This window comes from Danaus plexippus, chromosome Z (genome assembly GCF_018135715.1).
Source record: "Danaus plexippus chromosome Z, MEX_DaPlex, whole genome shotgun sequence".
NCBI classification, from domain to species: Eukaryota; Metazoa; Arthropoda; class Insecta; order Lepidoptera; family Nymphalidae; genus Danaus; species Danaus plexippus.
In genome coordinates, this window is record NC_083559.1 from 1,945,906 (window position 1) to 1,967,518 (window position 21,613).

Below are 21,613 nucleotides of genomic sequence, written 5' to 3' on the forward strand. Positions count from 1 at the left end.
TTCTCCTCCCTTTATTTGTTTATTGTTTTAAGTATTTAAAACTCACTAAACTTTTTTATCATTTAGTCAACATTTATTACTCTGATTTAAACCTTCTTAGAAACAGATTTAATTAAAGTTATTTTTAAAACACTGTTCACAGTAACGTTTTTGATAACACTGCTAAAAAAATTGGGACCGTTTCTATAAGTAAATAAAACTGGTCTCAGATCAAATTAAAGTCCGGCAACATTTTACACATAGGAATTAATTAATCTGAGCCAGCGTTTGTTTTCTGTATATTTCGATCACTATTCGCAAAACAAACTATATTGTGGATTTAGTCCGAAACATCAATTAATATAATTTTTAATTCAATTATCAATTCAATTAACGTGTGACAGACTGCACGAAGTAATAATCTTTTAGGCGCGTAGCAGGGTTAGTTCGTTCCGGGCGTACATTAAAATAATATACATTTTATTGTGTTGCAACTATTATACATTAGATCATAACGAAGGGAATAATTACTGTATGCGAGAACAAAGTTATGAGTAATAATAAATTTTAATTCAAGTTGTTGCTATGAAATAAAGATATCGTCTAAAGTAAGCATTATCACGAAAAGCTTAAATGGTTTATGTTATATTAACATTATAAAACATCGCTACAGTTAATAGTAAATAAGGTGTAACATTCTTTCAGTCATTCTTTAATTTGAATCAAAACTATTAGTAAAATTTTAACTTTTTAAAAAATTTCAACTCGTACGAATCAAAAGTGTTCATTATTAAGTAATTTTTGAAAACGGAACGTCAGTTGAGATATGGATGATTTCATTTTATTTATTTACAGTTCTGATCTACAAATTAATGTACTGAAGGCACTTTAAATATTGAATATGTCATATTTTTTTAAAATAAACATCACAGCATTGATATTTTAAATTAAAACTGGTTAACGCGTTCTGGGGTGGTGTATGTAAATATTGAATTGACTGTGTTTGAAATAAACATCTTAGGATTGTTAATTGGCTCTCTAGAGTCAACAGGACAGATAATTAAATCCATTAATTTTAAAAACAGCTTAAATATTTTTTTGAAAACCTCACTTTATACTTTGTAGCCGATTGGAAAGGCACGGTAACGATTTTTTTTTAATTTTGTTACTTTTTAGACCCTATTGACGTTTTCCAAAAAAAAAAAAATGTTTACGCCTTAAGCGTATTTTCAATTTAATACCAGATTCATTCCATAATTAACCTTATTAAAACCCGTAACTGCGATTAGTTTATGAACATTACAGCACTAAAATCTTTAATATGTTAAGGAAATTATTGTTTTCTTTCGTTATAAAACTATTTCAAATTAAGACATTGTTTGAACAGGCAACAACTATGTTTGTTCAACAAGTTAAAGTGGGTAAGGGCTAATAAAGTCGTAGCTGCCTATTAATTCGACGGACCCGGCACCCGCACTGTGAATCCATGGAATGCTGAGAAGTTTCGTCTCATTAAAATTAGAGACACGGACATTCAAAAAATTGCGTATTTAATACGTCTTTATTACAGTTAAATATACTATAAACTTTTAACAAAAAGTTTGATATGATTTTATCAGTCTCATAAATCATTTCGCACTTTAACCGTCTGACCTATTAACCTTTATATTTCATAATGTCACCTCACTTGATAGCATCTCGTCCATCTATTTGCTTATTAATCTGGCTATTGCTGATCACTTATTCAAATAAATAGTAACTTCTTTATTTCATCTAACAATCAATGAAATTAAATCGTACAATCCTAAGTGATGTTTCGTCACTATTTTTATATATTTTTTATTTTTTTTAACACTTAAATTCATACGAGTTGACAGTCTATACGAATTGAATCATAAATTAAAAAAAAAATCGAATAAAGCTTTCTCAACATTTCAATAATTAATATTCTATAAAAATTGATATCGTAAAAAAATATTTAATTAACTTACGGGCATCGGTGATCGTGAACATGGATGATACCTTCTTTGGGTTTCATTATTAACTCACAATTTAGACGCGCCAGGATGGCTAGCTAGAGTTGAGAGCGGCTAAACGAAAACCTTACCGAAGGGAACACCGGCGGAACGTAAACTGATATTTCTGATATTTCCCGCGCTGGAGAACGCTACGGCGCAAGCCGGGAACGCCCTATTGCATCTCTCTAACTCGAATCTTTTTTTATGTATACATATAAAAATTTGTTCAAAAATAGAAAAGGGAGCCGTGTTTTGTCATGGCTGATGCTATGATATAATGTTTCCAAAGATGCAAATCATGTTAAACTTCATAATATTGAGAATATATCGTAAGTTATTTCTATTGAAAGGTTAAAATTTCTACCCATGCACATTTTTTAAGTTTTTAGCGCGTTTTGCCATCAGGACAATTACTCAAATCGTGACTGTATAGAAATTGCTACAAAATATTTCAATACCCTTTAAATGTTCGAAAACAATACGATTTAAAAATATATTTCTATAAATCAATGTACTTTAATAAATCTATATGAAATATTTCACACCGGTAGGTTTTATAAACGTGAATTCCCAACGGTTTGATATTTCGTGAAAATATTTTCTTACAATTCAATAAATTTGTAAAACTAAAAAGAAATGTTGAGAAAATTTTATAAGTTCCAGATACAGAGGATATTAAATGTCACATAAGATTTAAACAACTATAAGGGTTGTCGCACAGAAAGACCACCCTGGAAATATTTCTAGATTCTAAATAATAATGTGTGAAAGATTATAATCTCGTAATATATATGTATTTTTAATTGACTTATCTGATACATTTGTAAATAGCCGCAACACAATTACATTTAGTGTAGCAAATATACAAAAATAATACATTACCTGTCGTCTTCAAGTTCGTAGAACATATCTTTCGATGTGTCGTGTATGTATATCTTCACGTGATCGCTATCCATGTATTGCATAGTTAATTGTTTTTGAAAACTTCTTACAAAAAGTGCTTTTACAGTATCGATAGAGGTGACTTCATTTGGTAGGAGCGCCCGTTTGGTCTCACTACGATATTGTAGAAAAACCAAACCTGCACGGAAATATAGAATTTTAGATTATCACATTTACTAAAAATAATATATATATAATATAATGTGTCAAATATAACATGTCATAGAATATTTATACTGTTTAAGAGTATGATATATATATGTTTACCCAGGGGGCGCTCCAGTGTTTTGCTAGGGGTACGAACAACGGGTAGTGAAGACCGTTGTTTCCCTCCGCGTCTAAATCCAGTGGATGAGGTTTCGACCTCGGACATTACGCCCGGATCGTCCTCAAACAACATGTTGCTGGGAGCCGGCAGATACCGAGGTAGTGGCGGCTGCGAGGAGATAACCTCATGTCATAATTAACCCCACATCAACGCATCATTTAAAATTGGAAATTTATTTTCTGTTCAATATTCCTTTCTGACGTCTTTGTGACAATATAATATTAAAAATTTTATACCTTTATTTGAACATTATATAGTTGATATTAAGTGTACAGTCAAGTAGGACATATATTACTCTCCTCGCATTTCGCTTTTAATATTATCTTTTAAATTATATAAAATAAATTAATATAATCATACGATAAATTATATGAAAAAAGTATGTATATCTCTATACTCTGTGGTAGAATGTTCAGAAGTAATTATAAAACAGTCCGTATAACTATCACTCTAGTTTCCTATTCATGTTTTTATTAAAAAAGTAAAGTTATGTTCAAGCCTCAAAACCACGGACAGTCACAGTGATAAAATATAAATTAATTTTCACTCAAATATCATCGCACAGCTGATATTAAGGTCATATTTAAAGTGACATACCATGCAAATCGATTATTATTTTATATCATTCAGAAATTTGTATTGTTTAATAAAAAAATATTTTTTACGGTATTTTATTCTTATTCATCTAAAAGACAATACCGTTAAGTGTATCTTAATTTATTATTTCCATCTATTTCTTATATGTATGATGCGAGGCTCCGCAAATACGACAAAGTAGTGCATTAAAAATTTTATTAGGAGACAATTTATTAACTTAGTTTATTTTTCAGCGGCCTTCTATCGCACTGTAGCTATTTAAATTATTTGCTTTTATCAAAACTAACATTGCATAACAAATTTTAATTAACTTTATATTATATAGCAAAAAAATAACTACGGTAAAATGAATTTAGATCAGCGAGTAACGTAAACTAATTTATTTTATACCTATGTTTTCTGTTATAAGTTTTTGCATTACAAAAGCTTTACAAGGGAATAAATTAATTTTCATCAAAGGCAAATATTGCAAAGTAAAAAGGTATTATGCGAGTTAATTTTAACTTTGTAGTTAATATATTATTTAAGTAAAACATGTGCTTGGAAAATAGAATCGTTTAATATTTTTCATTACCTTTGTTTATATTGTAATTTAAAAATAACAAATAAGATAAATACTATGATAGGATAATATGCAACAAAGAGAAAAATTAAACAGAGATAATCTTTGAGGATTATTCAAAATATAATACTAGTTTCAGTGATTTGTAACTGAAATATTTTTAAGTACAAAGTGAATTAATGCTTTACACTGAATAAAACATCACTGAGAAGTAATTTAATACACTAAAGAACCTTTTACAGCTTATAAGAATTAATCATACGTAGAGTATCTAAAACGAAATTAAATATATAGTGTAGTAATATTATAATATGAACATTATATTGTTTTCTAAGAAGCTATGTTCACGTATATGCGAGCCCATAGTTTGACCATAAACTATCAACTTACCTTTTTCATTCTAGGATATATTTGTGGATAAGGCTTCATAATGCGATTTTTATCAGGAACAGCGTATTCTGGAATGTTCACGTTCGCAACACGATATCTCTAAATTTTTATTAAAGAAAAATATGTTTTAAATTAAAATAAATAATAACAAATAAATAAAAAAATACTTTCACTATTGCCATATCATTGAAAAGGAAAGACACTGAGAATTCATAAGAACGTTTGAAAATATTGAATTTACATACTACTTATGTATACTGAATAATATATAAAAAAAATTCAGTGTTAAAATCTAACATTTAAATATTCTTGCCCAAGACCGTATTGACAGAAATGTCTGCAGAAACCAATGTATAAAATCCAATATAAACAGATTTGTGTTGTTTTTAGGAGTTCAATTAACTTATAACTTATTTATTTTGATAATCATATGGTGATAAACAAAAATAAAAGTTTTCACAGTCGGATTTCAGTAACTTTAAAGCCGTTACCATCATATAAATTTACAGTGTTTTTTTAATTACAAGTCAAAGTTACTAAAACGCCTCACTCTAAATCCAAAATGGTTGACGGCCCAAAATAGTGGACTGTTTCTGTGAAATAATAGGCAATGGCTTAAAAGTGGTACCCATTAAAAGAGGTAGTTAAAAAGCCACCAGATACAAAAACTTTAACATAAATCCAAAATGGCGAAATTTTTGTTTCTCACAACGTATTAATTAAAAATTTAAGAATGGGTCAAGAATTTCATTCATTTCATTATTCATTCATTCAGTTCATTTGACATTCATTCGAAGACAAAAAAAAAAACAAAATTATATGTTTTAACATAGTTTAGTAACAAAAAAAGGAAGTAATGTAATATGTTTAAACTAAATTAGACTCGGTAATATTTAACATTACATAATTTATATGATATAAAAGCTTGTCATGACTCTTACTTGGGACGTCACGTAAATTTTTTACTATAGTAAATTAAATTAAAATTCGAATTTCTAATATTTGCTTTAGTTTTTAAATGCTGGCGTCTTTAAATATTTTTGTAATACATTTGTACTAGTTAAATCCTATAATATTAATTGCATTTTTTTATATTTTTTGTTAACTTAACCGTTATTTTCAAATAATGTTCTAAGCTCAATCATGCCGTTATTTTTGACATGTGAGCGATACTTCATTCGAAATAGTAGTTTAAAATTCTAACATTGATTGATGAAAGAATGAAAAGTATGCTTTATTTGTTACTTTTGAAATATGCAGTTTAATTTTTAACTGTACTACTCAAAAAACCTTTTCCGATGGTGATCTAAATAGTTACTTTTGTGCTATTGGCATAAGGAGGCTTTAAATTTGACGATTGTCTGATCTTGGCTTTATTCAATGTTTTCTGTTAGTAATAAATTGCAAAGAGGGATAGTGTCAAGAATCTCAATAACCGTTTAATTAGACACAAATTTGACTCTTTTATATTATCATATCATTAGATTTCATTTTGAGTTAAAAATAATATATGGTCACGATAATTTATTTCGCCGAAAATGAATTAGGAGCAAAATATGACATATTCCAAAGCAAAGTACGAGGTTTATTAGCAATCTATTTCACTAATGTAGAGCATGACAAGTATTTTACTACGAGAGAGACGAGGATGCCAATACCGGAGTCATACTGTATCAAGTTAGTATAAAATTAGGAAAATAAAAACCAAATTATACTATTTAAATAATAATAATTTTTGTCTTTAAAAACTCTCAGTGTCATATCATATTTATGATGTAGCAAAAGTTTTAAAAAAGTAAATAGAACCAGGGAGCGACATACAAAAAATGTCTCAAAGTTATAAAAAATGATTGGTATAAAGCAATAAAAAAAACCTTGGAACTGTGGTCAATATTTCATTTCCAGAAAAATTTTAGTTTGTGCTTCAGAACCTAATCGGAAATAAATAGACTGTTCAACTTCTTTGACTGGAAGAAAAATTGTTTGCACTAAAAAACTACGATGCATAAAAATGGACCGAATCGCAATATCAACTTGTCTGGACGTCTAAAATCTGTAGCAAATATTGCACCAAGACAGAAAACCATTTAAAATACTATGATGAAACTTAAATGAAAAATCGATCCGCTTTTCTGAATTTCTATATAATTTACAGTAACTCATATAGAAGACGACGGCAGCAACTTCTTTCCATCACTTCCGGAGCTATAAGGAATATCTACACTTACCTCCTCATCGAGTCCAGTAATCGCGCTTTGCTGTGTATACAAATGGTTGCCAGCAAGTGTGTGTCGTCGGGGATCATCTCGTCGGGAGGGCCGACCCCGCGGCGGCCCCCGTCCTGCCTCTGTGTCAGACTGACCACCTAAACATAAAAATCATATTAAAATCACAGTATTTTCTTTAGTGTATAATAAATGTATTTATGGATATTACTTTTACAATACAGTAGGGTCAGTCAAAAGGCTTACCTCACGCATTACTTACGTTACAAATGTTTTTATATATTAAATAATGACCTACATAATCTTCAACGCTGAAATAAATTATTGAAGTATCGAAAATTATTAACAATCGACAAGGAGTACAATTTTGAAAAATTTTACACTATGGAAGAAGGAAAAGGTGACAAAGGGTGATTATAATAATGAAACCAATTTATAAACATATGCAATATTATTATATGGATGTAGCGTCTTGTTTCACTCGTCCTCTTCTTCTTCTTGCTTAGATTTTTGTCATCATAATTTTCCTTATTAAATGAAAGACCAAAATTATGACGTATGAGTGTATATAGGAGTGAATAAATTACCACTCGTGCTCGCAGTGGCACGAGTATTTTGGGGTCGTCAAGACTGGCCACAGTACTGGCAATATCAACTTTGGCGTTTACGTTTCCGATATATTTCATCTTCTTTTTTCTCTGTAAAATATATATATATATTTTAAAAAGAAATAAATTACTACTTTTTTATATACAATAATCGCTTTAAGCATGTAGCGGTACTAGTTATCTTAAAATACATAGCACATACAATTCTTAGCAAGATATAAGCACCAACAAAGTTTCATAGAATTTATTCGCACGAGCAATTCGCACATTTTTTTTATAGCGAAGCCTTAAGGATTTTTTTTGCAAACAATTAATACTTACTTAGCCATTCGTTATATTGCTCTACAGCTACAATTCGTATCTGACGGCGAGCCTCAGTGACACTTATCTCAGCTGATTTACTTCTTTTGAATTGGAATGTGCGATATTTATAATTATGCAATTCGAAAATCATATCTTCGTGAGCACAGTAAATTAATCTAGGACCTTTATCGCAGTCTATTTCGCAACACGGGTTACACTAAATATAAAAATAATTATTAGAAAAAATACACAAAACTTTTAATAGATTTCTATTTTTTTTATTTTATTGCTTACACAATTCGAAACCAAATAAAATTTCATGATTTTTTCTATACAGTTATCAATTTTGAAAAATTTAAGTTAACTTGTGGATGAGGATAAATCGCAGCTAGGAAGCGAGCGACTCTAACAGAGTTCTAAAATGCAATGCCAGGATACTGTTAGATGGATGGTTTATAAAGTTTGTGCATTTGAAACATGAGTATAACCTTTTATCTCTCTTATATATAGGGATGCAACGTAAGATAAAAGAGACCAGATATAATTATAAATACTTCTATCCCCACTTCTACTATATGTAAGCTTGAACTATGCACTATACATGTGTATTTAGTTCCGGGATGCTGCCCTATATTCCAGAAATCAAAGGGGTGGGGATACATTCCCGTAAAATATTAAAATCTTTGTACCTAGTTGTTCATATTGTATCATACAGTTTAAATCACGACTTCTAAAAAAATAAGACACAATAGCGTTTTGAATACACGTTTGTGTTGCTTAGATTTCTGAATATTCAATAATTTGTCTACATTAATTAACTAAATGATATTGGTCCTCTAACAATGTAGAATACAAAGAAATTATGAGTTAGAATAATGGTAATCAGGTTATTATTTACCAACTACCAACGAAATTAAAAAAATAGTACAATGTAAATTTTAATATAAAAAATTATCATGGGTATAAAATTGTGAATAACTTGCTTATACTGTAGAACTTTTGCTATTGGCTGAGGCTGTAATTTGGGGCATGCGCGCCTGTCAACGAATTTTCTTCCGCCTCCGTTGCCATGGTGACCGATATTATAATGTTGTAGTGTGCAACAAGTAAATGCTCGGGGCACCACTACATGCAAATGTTTATTTCAGTAATATAATATCTTTCACCTGAAAAATGCTAATTTCTTGAAACATTACTATAAAATAGGTTGAAAGGGATTATAACTATTACTTAGGTACTACGTACAATATTATGTGGAATTTGTAAAAAAATATTATGTTATGACACGTGCAACAACTGCACTGCTTACCGTTGCAAAACTACTACTTACTTTATGTTCATCTCATTTTAAAGTTATTAATTTTTACACTTATTAGAATTTTTTATTAGACTCAGAATTATGTAAAATGTACAAAAATAAAAATTATCTACATGTATCTTTTTAAATCCCGTCGCACAGATTCTTCAAGAAAATATTTAGCAAATCTTATTTGAAATTGGTGCTAAATAACACTTAATTGGATCATCATTATAAGAACGTACTTTTTAAGCGTTTAAAGTTTGTCAATTTATTCTTATATAATATGTTTATAAAATAAAATGTTTTTAAACACGGGTGTGTTTAAAAACTTTTATTTTCAAAAAAATTTCAGTAATTCCTGTACAAATAAAACCAGTTTTGTAAAAAAGAATTTTACGTTACACCACGTTCTTTTTTATGTTTTCCAAAATATAATTATATCATCTCGTCTGCCCGTGATCACGGTAGCTGAAAAGTAACCAAAACTTCGGGAGTATGTAGTTTTTTACAAAAATAAATCACGCGTAGTTTATCCGAAAAATACAAGTTTCATTTAAATATAATTATATGTCTGAATGAAAAAGTATCTAGAAGTAAAAACGTATTATAAATTAATCCTTCATAATGTTGAGATATATGATAAAATAGTTGCATTTTTTTCCCAGAATTTGGTGTTATAAAACATTTATAGCAGACAAATTATATGTCATTCCAATAGCACTTAAAGACTGAGCTATTCTGGACACATATGTGTTTCTTTACCGCTATATTCCCTGGAACAATAATAGTATTCGGACATCATCATCATCATCGTCGCAAGAGTCTTTGCAGACTCGTCGTGGTCATCGCGTATCAGGGATCCGTATACATGATGACTTTCTTGGGAAGATACTTGCAGTGGTTTTCCTTTGCCTTCCGCACCAGCAATTTTTGTAGCTATTTAGACCCCAAGGCTTGCTGTAGCCTTTTCCAGCCTGTTTCCGGGCTGGGCTTGTGGTTATCCCGCCACTGTTCGGTGACACCGTCTGTCAGTGGTGTCTAAATACTCTTAGAAAATACATATGACTCGGAAAGATCACTATGGTACTTGCCAGGTTTCGAACCCACGTCCTCACGTATGATTTGGTAGAACCTAGCTGTAGTCATGTAGCTACAGGTCGAACATGGGCTGCCCTTTGCTTATCCAAACCTTTTCCTGTTGTTTCTTTTTTCTTCCCAACCCCCCTTATTCCTAAAAAACCAAGGTTGGCAATGCATCCACAACAGAGATGTTGCGGATGTCCAGGGGCGACGGTGGCTACTGCCCACCAAGTAGGCCGACTGCTCATCTGCCACCTTCTCAGATATAAAAAGAAAAATCAGAGGAGGGCCTTTTAACCTCCAGGCCAGCACTACCAGTATTCGACAGCCGACGCCAAACGTAAATGTCCTCTAAAGCGACTTAGTGTATGAGTATCTCTAACAAATTCGCAATAGCCAATCTGATTGTGAGATCCAAACTTCAATAGCTCCTAGCGATTAAATAAGCCCATAAACAAAAAAATCAATTTATACTAGATATACAATTTACAAAAAGTTTTTTGAAGTGATATAATTATTAGCTTTTTATTAGCTTCACATGTATGTTTGTAATTTTTTTGTAACCGACTTCTTTGGGCGCGATTTTGACCCACTTCAAACGGCCAGATTTCGTGTAAACTTTGTAGATTTATCGAGGACCGATGACAATACACTAATTTGATAAAATTACTCCATTGTTCAATTTGCAAAATATGATTTTTGATACTTTATATAATTTTCATCTATAGTCGATAAGGTAAGAAACTTAATTAAAATTTAAAAAAACAAGCTATTATAAATAAACCAAAGTAAAAAGTAGAAAATAAATAATAGTTTAAAAAAACTAAAAAACACGCTTTTTATAGAAAACCGAAATAAAAAATAAAAAATAAATTTAAATTTAGAAAATAGTGTTAAAAATTTCAATAAATATAAATTAATAATAGTGTAAATAAAAAAAATGTATTTTATTTAAAAAAAAGCGTGGGGTGCTTTTTAAGATATTATCGAAATGATAATCACTCTACTCATATCTGTCAATAAAATATTTATAACTATTGACACCATGCACCCCACGCTTTTTTTAAAAATAAAATACATTTTTTTTATTCACACTATTATTAATTTATATTTATTGAAATTTTTAACACTATTTTCTTAATATAAATTTATTAAAATTTCTTTTCTATCTTTTAGTTCGGTTTTCTATAAAAAGCGTGTTTTTTTAGTTTTTTTTTAAACTATTATTTATTTTAATTCTAGTTCGAGATAACTGTAATTGAACATCCCTTTACTTTCTGGTCAATCAAAAACGTAGTACTCTCACGCGTTTAAACGACAGGATATTTATCGTTAAACCCATCAAGCGCGCTATTAACTTGTTTCGGTTAAAGCTAAAAGCAATTTTCTAACGATAATTGCTTCGCGCAGTCCATAATCAGATCTATTTAAACTATGTTACCAATAACGGCAACCGAGCAAATTTTCCTTGCAGCAGCGGGTTCATGGAAAATGGTTTTTCAATTAATTTTCTTGTTTCGCTTACTTTTTGTGTCAGTGGTTTGTTGGTTGTTGTTGATGCTTTCTATGCCATCGGAAGAGCTAACCAATAACAAAGTTCAATAAATTTCTACTATATTGGGAAACTTATTTGTCTTATAAATCAACTGTAAAAAAGAGATTATCAATTCATTTTTTTATCATTGCGTGTTATATATTTATATTATATTATATTTTTTTGCATTTGAAAGTGAGTCCCATTACATATTAAATGTATATAGTGTACTGCCGCGTATTGTTAAATATAGAGAATTAAAAATTAAATGTAATGAAATAAAAATAATAAAACTACCTATAATGGCCACTTTGTGTCAGAGAAAAACAATATTTTTATTGTATGTAACACTTTTAATTTTCCTATGGTTTGTCAGTTTAATAGATTAATATTAAACTGTTAATCTTTTGATCTATAAAGCTGATTATTATTCTGAATTTGCTGCGATATAGTTATTTAAACTTTGAGACCAGTATTCAATAGCAGCAAGCACTCTTTTTATGAGAAAATTCTTCCCTGCCAATAGTATGAAGTGTCACAGGAACTCTAAATTATTAGGGCGTTCAGAGCAAATATTACTGTCTAAAACAGGCAATGAATCATAATCTAGTCTATTAATATAATGACTCGATGAGGGCCAATCATCAGCTTCGATGAAGTTCGAATCGTCTGTTCCTAAATGAGATTAGGTGGATTCATGACATGGCGTGTTCTTGATAAAATGACAATATTTGGTTATTGGACATGGTGATGTTTAAGTACTTATCAAACTTTTAAAGAATGATATCTTGCTAAACTTGGCCAATTATTTGATTACATAATCACAAAGTTTTAGCTTAGTCACCCCTTCATATCTTAAACCCCATCGAAGCATCACTGAAGTCAATTAATGCCGAGGTTATAACTCTGTAGACTAATTGGTAAGCTCCGATAAATCTTTCTGCACGAATAATATAGTTTTATTTGTTAAAATATTGCTCATTTTTATAATTTCTCAAGCGTAAACAAATTTTTCTGTAACTTTCTTTATATAAATGCTTAAATAAAAATCTCGACGTTAACAATCTAGTGAACATCTTATAACAGCTTCTTAGAATTTTGTATAAATAAGAAAAAACCAGTACATAACTTAGAAAGTATTATTAAGTAGTTTACAATATTTTTAAGCGTTACATAATATTATCAATATTGCGAATAATTAATAATTTTTTTTTTAGAATCGTATCTGAACTTGTGATGAGTATTGCATTCAAGTCCGTCGCTATATTGATTTTTATTCAATTGAGTTGTTGCTCACTCATCCGAAACTAACGGGTTTGCTATTGATACTCATTTTCAATGCAATATAAATATCGAATTAATTATTTCATTTAAAAAAAAAAACAGCCTTTAAAAGGTCTATATCAATGATTCTTTTATGTTTTGTCCTTATATATCTAATGCATGCCTGGTAACAATAATGGGTATGAAAAACTTGTTAATATTAAGATGCTGAATATTAAAATTAGAAAATAATATTGTACGTAATAATCCGACGGCAAAATATAGGAACAATTTTAATCTCTAACTCATAATCGTTGCTTGGAAAAAATATATAGAAGGGAAAGTTCAAGGTTTAGGTATATAAAAGAGGTAATAACATTATGCCTCTTTTTTCACATCAATTTTAATTGAGCGGTTTCCTTCAAACCCTTAAAATTTTAAATCCAGATTCACTTTACCAATTATTCAGATAAATCCAATTAACATTTAAATATGATCATATTACATTCACACAGAATTTAAAACCCTTTTTGCTTTCGTGGCAGGCGGAAGGTTAAACATTCAGATTAAAATTAAAAAAAAAAAAATTAATCGATTCCCTATTGTTACTTTTTATGTTTATTCTTTCTGAAGTTGACGTTTCTTTATACTCAGACATAATTTACAATAGTCAATACATTTATAGGACATACGCAGTGATCTGGTGATAGTCGAAAACCATCCTAAATAAAATTATGAACTTTTTGTGTCACAGAAAATACATTTTGTGTATAAAAAAATTACTTCAAATTAAATGTATAAGTATTTCAATATCTTCAAAAGTAAGTAACAGTAACACAAGTTATCGTTGATGCCAAAAAAAAAACCCCGAATTTTTCTCTCAAAAGCTCTTGAATAGATCTGCTATAAAAATTTTTGTATGTCAAATTGGCTAATACTTCATTTTTTGCATTCGACTTTAAGGAGATTTCGAATATGTAAACAACACAAACGACGAATTACGAAAATGCATTTAAATTTGAATGACCAAGCCCAGTTTTGAATCAAAGCTTCGTTGGGAACATGAGTCAACTGTGACACAAATTTTGAGTGCAAACTCCTTAACCAAACACATTTCTATGGATTTATCAAATTAATTCTAGAGATATTTCTAGAGAGAGATAATATTTTACTTAATTTCTATATATACAAATAACCTTCAACATTTATTTTCCAGACATTATCGTAAAAATATTTTTTATAATATCAGAAATTCCTTATATCATCGAAACATTCTTTCTCATTTATCATTTTTTTATTTATTATCAAATCGTTAGTAATTAAATTTAACGACAAGCAAGCTGTACTGGCAAGCAACCTCATTAAAAACGGATCATCAGTTACAGAGCTACGAGGTCACAGCCAGACCCACACTCGCGTTAACTTATAACATACCTTGTTGAAAGTTTCACGATTTTATGTATATATGCATGTATCTTATATAATTGTGCTGAAATTATTGAGTACCAATTAAGTATCAATTGAATAAGTGAAGTCGAAGCCGATCCTTGGTATGTGTAGTATGCATCGTTTTCAGTTATTGCTAATCTACTTATAACGTGCTGAAATGTGTCTGGTATGTAATAATTTTATAATATATTATTAAATATGTTTCAAATTTCAATATATTATTATTAATCTCGTGAAACATTGTGAATATATACAAAATTTAAATAGCAATTTGTATAAGAGTTCGTGAACGTAACGTCAGTGACATCACGATAGAAATTTATATTGTAAACTTATAATGTTTAAATCAACTTGAAAATGTACATTTATTGCTAATATTTCACTAACTTTTAAACATTCATGACAATGTGAGTTTTAAAATAATAAAACTCTATAACACAAAAATACAGTCATCTGTATATATATTACAGAAATTTAACAAAGTAAAATATTCTTATACGGTTTTATAAATAATAAAAATCTCTGACAGACAATCACATGTGAAAAGAAATTAGAAAATGGACGGCACGATGCCCGTTACAGTATTTTAAAAAAGTATTTTCACATCAAGAAAGTACTGCATACATTCACACTCACATTTAAAAATAAGTTTAAACCACGCATTCAAACGTCAATTATGAACTATGAAATTCGTATAGACGTTGCAATATCGGTTGTTGTTGAAAGGTATATTGACACAACTCAACATAAAATTCTGACACAAAATTTTAATTTCATCTCAAAGTTAAAGGGTTAGAGTTATTTGTTAAATTTTAAATATATTAAAGGTTTAGTAAATGACGTGGTGTTAAGCCTAGATGTGATTGATAAAATTGGACCTGCTTAAATTGAACGTAGTTTTGGTTCTATATAAAAATATAATTTAAAAGCCATATGATAAGATTAAATTTTAGTTATACTTAATCTTCAATAGAAAAATCATTGATTGAAACTCTGTAAAATGATACAGCTAGCTTCTGATAAAATGAATCCTTAGATATATCTCATCAAACTGCCATGAGTCTTGGAAACCTTACAGAATGTAATTTTATAAATTAGAAATCGATTTTAAATTTAATTTTCGATATAATTGAAGACTCGATGGAAATGCAGATATTAATTTCGTATTATGTTTAATATTGTTTCTATATTTACTACAAGATACATTCGGGTAAAATAAATAAGAAATATTCTCATCAACTTGTACTAACGGAGGAGGATTTATTTGGGTTATGATATTTGATGACTGTTTATTTTTCATTCACTGCAATATACACAAACTAAAATGCAAACCAATTCCTTTATTGAAGCTCTAGATACCCTTTTAATGATTCACGAAGGTTGCTATCCAGCATGTAGATATATTTTTCCATCATAACTGAGCTTATGCCAACACATCCGTGCATGTCTGCGCAAACGTATTGCTACTTAATAGCATTCAAGGGAAATGGAATCGAGATTCGTAACCAGTTATGGCATTCAAAAAACTCGTTAGTTGTACAAATAAAGATATTTCTAGTGGCAATTCATTTATTTTTTTTTTAATAAAATATTCCTTATATTCTTAAAATTATTCAGGTACTCAGAAATATTTTAAATTATTATTTAAAGTACTCAAAGTAATCGTTCCGTATTTAAGCAACTTGTCTCAGCTGTCCAACATTTTAAATAACTTTTGATAGAAAGAACTCTGTTGGATAAGCTGTTAAAAATAAATTTGAAACGTTTACCTCAAACAAATTTCATTTTGCTTTTATGGCAGAGCGTGTTGTTTTTACGATCGAGCTGTCTGTTTGATAGATTTCAAATATAGTAGAAGAATGACACGCGTCGTTTTCAGAAACATTGAAATTTTTTATCTGATCGATTCACAAAGTATATACGAAAATTCTAACATATATGTATTTAATACCAAAGAATTTAAGTGCTATGTTAATGAGAAAAGTTCTTATTTTGTAAAGGATATTTTTATCTTAACCGCTTCGGGGTAAATTTAAAATAGAAAAGAGTCCATTGAATGGGGAACAATGGTCGTTCTGTCCATTATATTTAACGGTAAGCTTAAAATGTATGTTAAAATGCTAGTTATCTTTGACATTCTCTCTTTTATTATATGTGCGACGTAATCAAATAAGCTTAGAACTCTTTTACGCTAGAAGCTTTCCCGAAATAGAGACGACTTAGTCAAAGTAATGCACTTAAATCTGATTCGAGTAAGCTTTTGCTTTTAAGCCGAAATCTCTGTTCCACGTGAGACAATTTCGTGAAACAGTTATCACAACTAAATATCTTCCCATTGCATCATACTATGAAACAATTTCTAATTAGAACTCTTACATGGAATACATAGCGTTGCCATACATCATGTTGCCATTTAAATTAATATAAAAAAGGAGGTCGGCTTTTTGTAAATCAATGTTTTAATTTAGCATAAATTTTCAATAACAACTTTTATTTAACTGACTTAGTAATGTATTACTGTTATTAAAGCACTATACATTAATTTATTGTATTATGAGCTAATGCATTTAAAATCCACTATCTATTTTATATTCATCAAACTTAGCTCTTATTCGATTTATCTGTTCAATCTATTATAAGGATGACGTAATTAATATAAAGAAGAAAGCACATGATATATAAAGTAACATTTGAATTTTAAGTCATTAGCTTTGTTTGATTGTTGCAAACCTACATATGATTTCAGTTTAATTAAAATAGTCGGGAATGAACGTGTAGGTACGGTATGAATATGTCGGGAAAGCCATTTTGATACATTTAAATTGTGCTTTTAACGTTACAAGTATCATACGCTTTATCTATACAAACGAATAAAATTGGAGTGTCCATTTGTAATATTGAAATAACCGTTTTTTACTATATGCATATGAATATGTATGCGGTACATAGACCAAAATAAATTTTTTTACAATTTTTGTTTGTCTGTCTGTTTGTTCCGGATAATCTCTGAAATGGCTCGATCGATTTTTACGGGACTTTATTGGCTGGTAGCTGATGTAATAAGGACTAACTTAGGTACTTTTTATCAAGATCCCTAATCCCCATTCCGAAGTTATAACGAGCGAGTGGGAGGCAAGGCGCATACGGAGCTTAAGTTTTTTCATTGATTTTTATTGTTTACGCAGTCGGAGTCGCGGGTAACAGCTAGTATATACATATATCTGTGTCGTGTTTGTTAACAGTTTCCAAGGGTTTATACAGCCGTGAACCCAATTAATGCATGACTCGGGTATGACCAAAAGCCTGCAGTCAGCCTAAGACGAATATCTTTATCATTGCACTGAGTGCATACAATTTATTATATTATAAGATAATTAAGACCTTTGACGGTAGAAGATCTTCTTCATTTTCACTTATGCGCAATATACACAGCACGTTTTCGTACGTATGAATAGCAAATGAACAGCACTCACATAAATAACAAGAAACTCATAATAGTCTTATTTGCACATGTATTAAACATCTTACATGAATCTGGTTTTATTGAGGTATTTTAATAAGATACATATGTACATAATTAGCCAGGAATATTATGGTGTTACAGAAGCAAATAATGTCATTAAAATAGTAATTTTAATTTTGTTATTATGACTGGAATAATATAATTATTGTATTGTATCTCTGAATTACCTAAATGCAGAAGTTTGTAAGGATATATTTCGAACTTTGGATGTGTGCTTATCTTCCAATTGTCATTATAGCTATAATTTGTATGAAGTCAAGTGTTGCAAACTATACTTGTTCCTGCCGGTTGGTTTCCATGTCTGTATTAAACACTGCATACATTTCTTTTGGAGCCCAAATACAGAAACGCGTTCATAAACTAGTATAGAGATAAAAAGTTACATGCTGTAAATTATCGCTCTAATTTTTATATAAATTCTGTTGAGAATTCTTTAATAAGCTTCAACTACCGTGTCAGAAGAATTCTGAACTAGATTTAATTACTCATCATTATCTCTAACCAAAATATAATCAAACAGCTCTTCACTTCGATGAGGTCTTCAAGTGGGTAAAAAGGGGATATTTTTGTTAGTAGAAAATTAAAAAAATATATATTATTCCTGGGCTAAAAAATTAATTGAGGTACCTGAAAAATTTCAAGCAAAACACAATTTTCATTTATAAATCTTTTCACATAATGACATCTACGTATGTAGGTTTATGATATTAAAACTGAAAATATTGTTGAGAGAACTAACTGAATTTATTTGTTTAAAGAAGGCAACCTGACCCGACCATAACTTGAGCTAAGATCATTTCTTATTATTCACTGATTTCGTAAACATTACATATGTTTACATTATATTATATTAGTTTTTATAATTTTTCATTCTTACTAACCTATGGGTGGGGCGGGGCTATTTTTGAAAATTATTTTTATTATAAATTAAATCCTTATAGTTAGAGTTACAGTCGTCTAAAGATAGATGCCAAGGTGGGTTTCATTTTAAGCTCTTGGATTATAATAAAAATGAGCGATGTTAAATTTATTTTAATATTTACTACCTTTTATACTCTATTTCCCGTTAATCCATATTTTTTATCTAGATTACTACTTAATCTGCATCCTACCTAATGAATGGAAATACATCGACTATTATAAAATCACTATTATAAGTCAATACATAATTGCCTTTATTAATTTATTATTATCAAGAATTATTTATTTTTTATAGTTAGTCTAGACTCATATAATTAAATTGTGTAAATATTTTATTGTGTAATAATTTTTATTTATAGAAAGGTTGAAAGAATTTACTCAACCGTCTGATAAAAAGTACTTCTCCTTTTGTTATGAAAACATTATTTTGTTGTTTGTTTTTCTAAATTTTTTTTTTTTACAAAAGTTGTTTACTCTAACTGTAATGAGCTCTTATCAATCGAAGGTTACACTAACAGGTAAAAATAGTAATACATATTTAATAAACATAGCTTATATAGAGAGATATACTGAAGTGGTTTGTTGCTTTGTAATAAATAAAATGATTCTTCGCAATTAATGAAATAGAAGTGAGTATAATGAAATACAATTCATTGTTTTCAATTTATGATAATCGAATGAGGGCAATTAATAATAGCATTAAAATCGAGAGCACTAGTTTGTTACAGTAAAATATTATGAAGTTTTATAACTTCTCAGATAACTAATAAGTATTAATTTTCACAGACAGGTTAACGATTTATTTATAATGCTATTTCAGAGGGCAGAAAAATGTGAATAAAGTAAGAATTTTTTATTGTTCCTAAATAACCTGTTATGGTTAAGATTGTAATGTATAATGTTTTATTATTAAATAAATAAACAATAAATACATTAATAATTTTCCATCTAAATTAAATGACCTTTTACAGAACTCTCATTATGTTTTGCAGCTTTCATTAACTGTCAGGGGCGATATGTAGAAGATTAATTTAAGCTCAGTTCTACAACGAAACTACAATGAACCAAAGCAAGCGAATGCAAATCAAACCAGACCGTTGGTATGGCAGGTGATTATTTTAAAACCAGCAAACATTTCTGATTATAATTCAAATGTAATTCGTTTCTCACATAACAGAAAAATAGTAGTCGTTTAATTACACGAAACTAAATGAATTTCATCTTCATTCATCTATGATGATGTAATTTTAATAAAAAATTATATGAAATTAATTAATGTTATTTGTAATTATTAATGAGATGATAACGAAGCCATCAGGTGTATTGTATGTGAATTCATCTATAATGTCTGAATTTCATACAGTTTTTTAAAGAATATTTAAATGTAAGTATACTTTCTCTGTGAGCACTTACTTTAAATCGGATAAACAGTACTATTGTGCTCAACTTTTATGCATCTAGTGAATAAACGACAATATTCAGATCTGTTTTCATTTGTAAAGAATTCCGATGGAAACCGATTATCTTCTGTTTGCTGTAACGGTTTAAATGCAAAAGCCTTTTGTACCTTAGATACAAGGAAAGAGGATTACAGGAAGAAAACTTCTTCTTACAAGTAAAACATTTTATAGCAATGCTTTGAGACACTCGATACATTATTTTATTAACTAGAATACGTTTTGAGAGCTTTTTAGAATTCATTTAAAATGTACAATCTGTTCAAAATCTGGGAAGCTCGAGATAGTAACGTTAAATAATTTCAATTTCCCATATGTAACAAAATACATAGATATGTATTTGTATATGATTAGATAATCACTTGTTTTAAAGAAAACTAACATTATTTAGGCAACTATCACTGTCACCGATGATTTAAAACTAATTTTTTTTTAAATTGTCACCTTCAGTGCTTGTAACTATGAATATGACGGACAAAAATCATTGCCCTCTTAAACGATTTAGGCTTAAGCATGTTCTTGTTTACTTAGAAACTGTACATATAACAGATGAAAAAAGATTTGAATACCTTATATATCTAGTTTTCAATAAAGTTATAGAAGTACTACTAGTAAAATTAAAAGGATTAATTAAAAGGATGTTTCCCGCTGCGGTAATGAAGTCCTAACACTCTTCAAAAAGCTTGTCACGGATATTTCTGTAATAGGAACTCTTTGAACGCTTCAATGTTTTTTTTTTTATGTCCGCAGGGAACGTCCGTAAACGTAACATCTTTACGCTCAGCCATGTCATAAAATTCTACGTCATGAAAACTTTGCTAATTATCGGGTATAAAATATAAAGATTTTATAGAATATTATTTTCTTCGAATTTAATAACTTACAACGCACGAAACACTTAAGGATTTTTAGACGGTTTATCCCAGTGCTGAAATATCGCATAATAGTACGAACTTGGTTGTTACTGTAGATTTAAGATATTTTTATTGAGATTACCTTCCAACATGTGCCGAAATCTATAGGTATCTTCGTGTAGAAAATAACATACCGCTAGTTTTCATAAATTCCATATCCAGTGTTCTGATCACAAAATTGGTTTGAGGTTATTACTCAGTAACCTATTTTTCTTAGAAA

The 21,613-nt window shown here is 29.3% G+C and overlaps 1 protein-coding gene across 21 annotated transcripts in view; it reads right to left on the reverse strand.

Moving 5' to 3' along the window:
* The window catches only part of LOC116777265 (coiled-coil domain-containing protein CG32809), a 132,353-nt gene that overhangs the window by 45,377 nt on the left and 65,363 nt on the right, over positions 1–21,613 (reverse strand). For 20 of the 21 annotated variants that reach the window (XR_009753431.1, XM_061526371.1, XM_061526373.1 and 17 more), the window contains 4 exons: positions 7,045–7,181; positions 4,817–4,915; positions 3,207–3,375; positions 2,880–3,078 (listed from right to left, as the gene is read on the reverse strand). Coding sequence is in view for 20 of the 21 variants with exons in the window: in XM_061526371.1 (XP_061382355.1) it covers positions 2,880–3,078; positions 3,207–3,375; positions 4,817–4,915; positions 7,045–7,181 (604 nt within the window). In the remaining variant the exon portion in view is untranslated. The remainder of the gene's footprint in view (positions 1–2,879; positions 3,079–3,206; positions 3,376–4,816; positions 4,916–7,044; positions 7,182–21,613) is intronic. The other variant, XM_061526378.1, reaches the window with a different exon arrangement.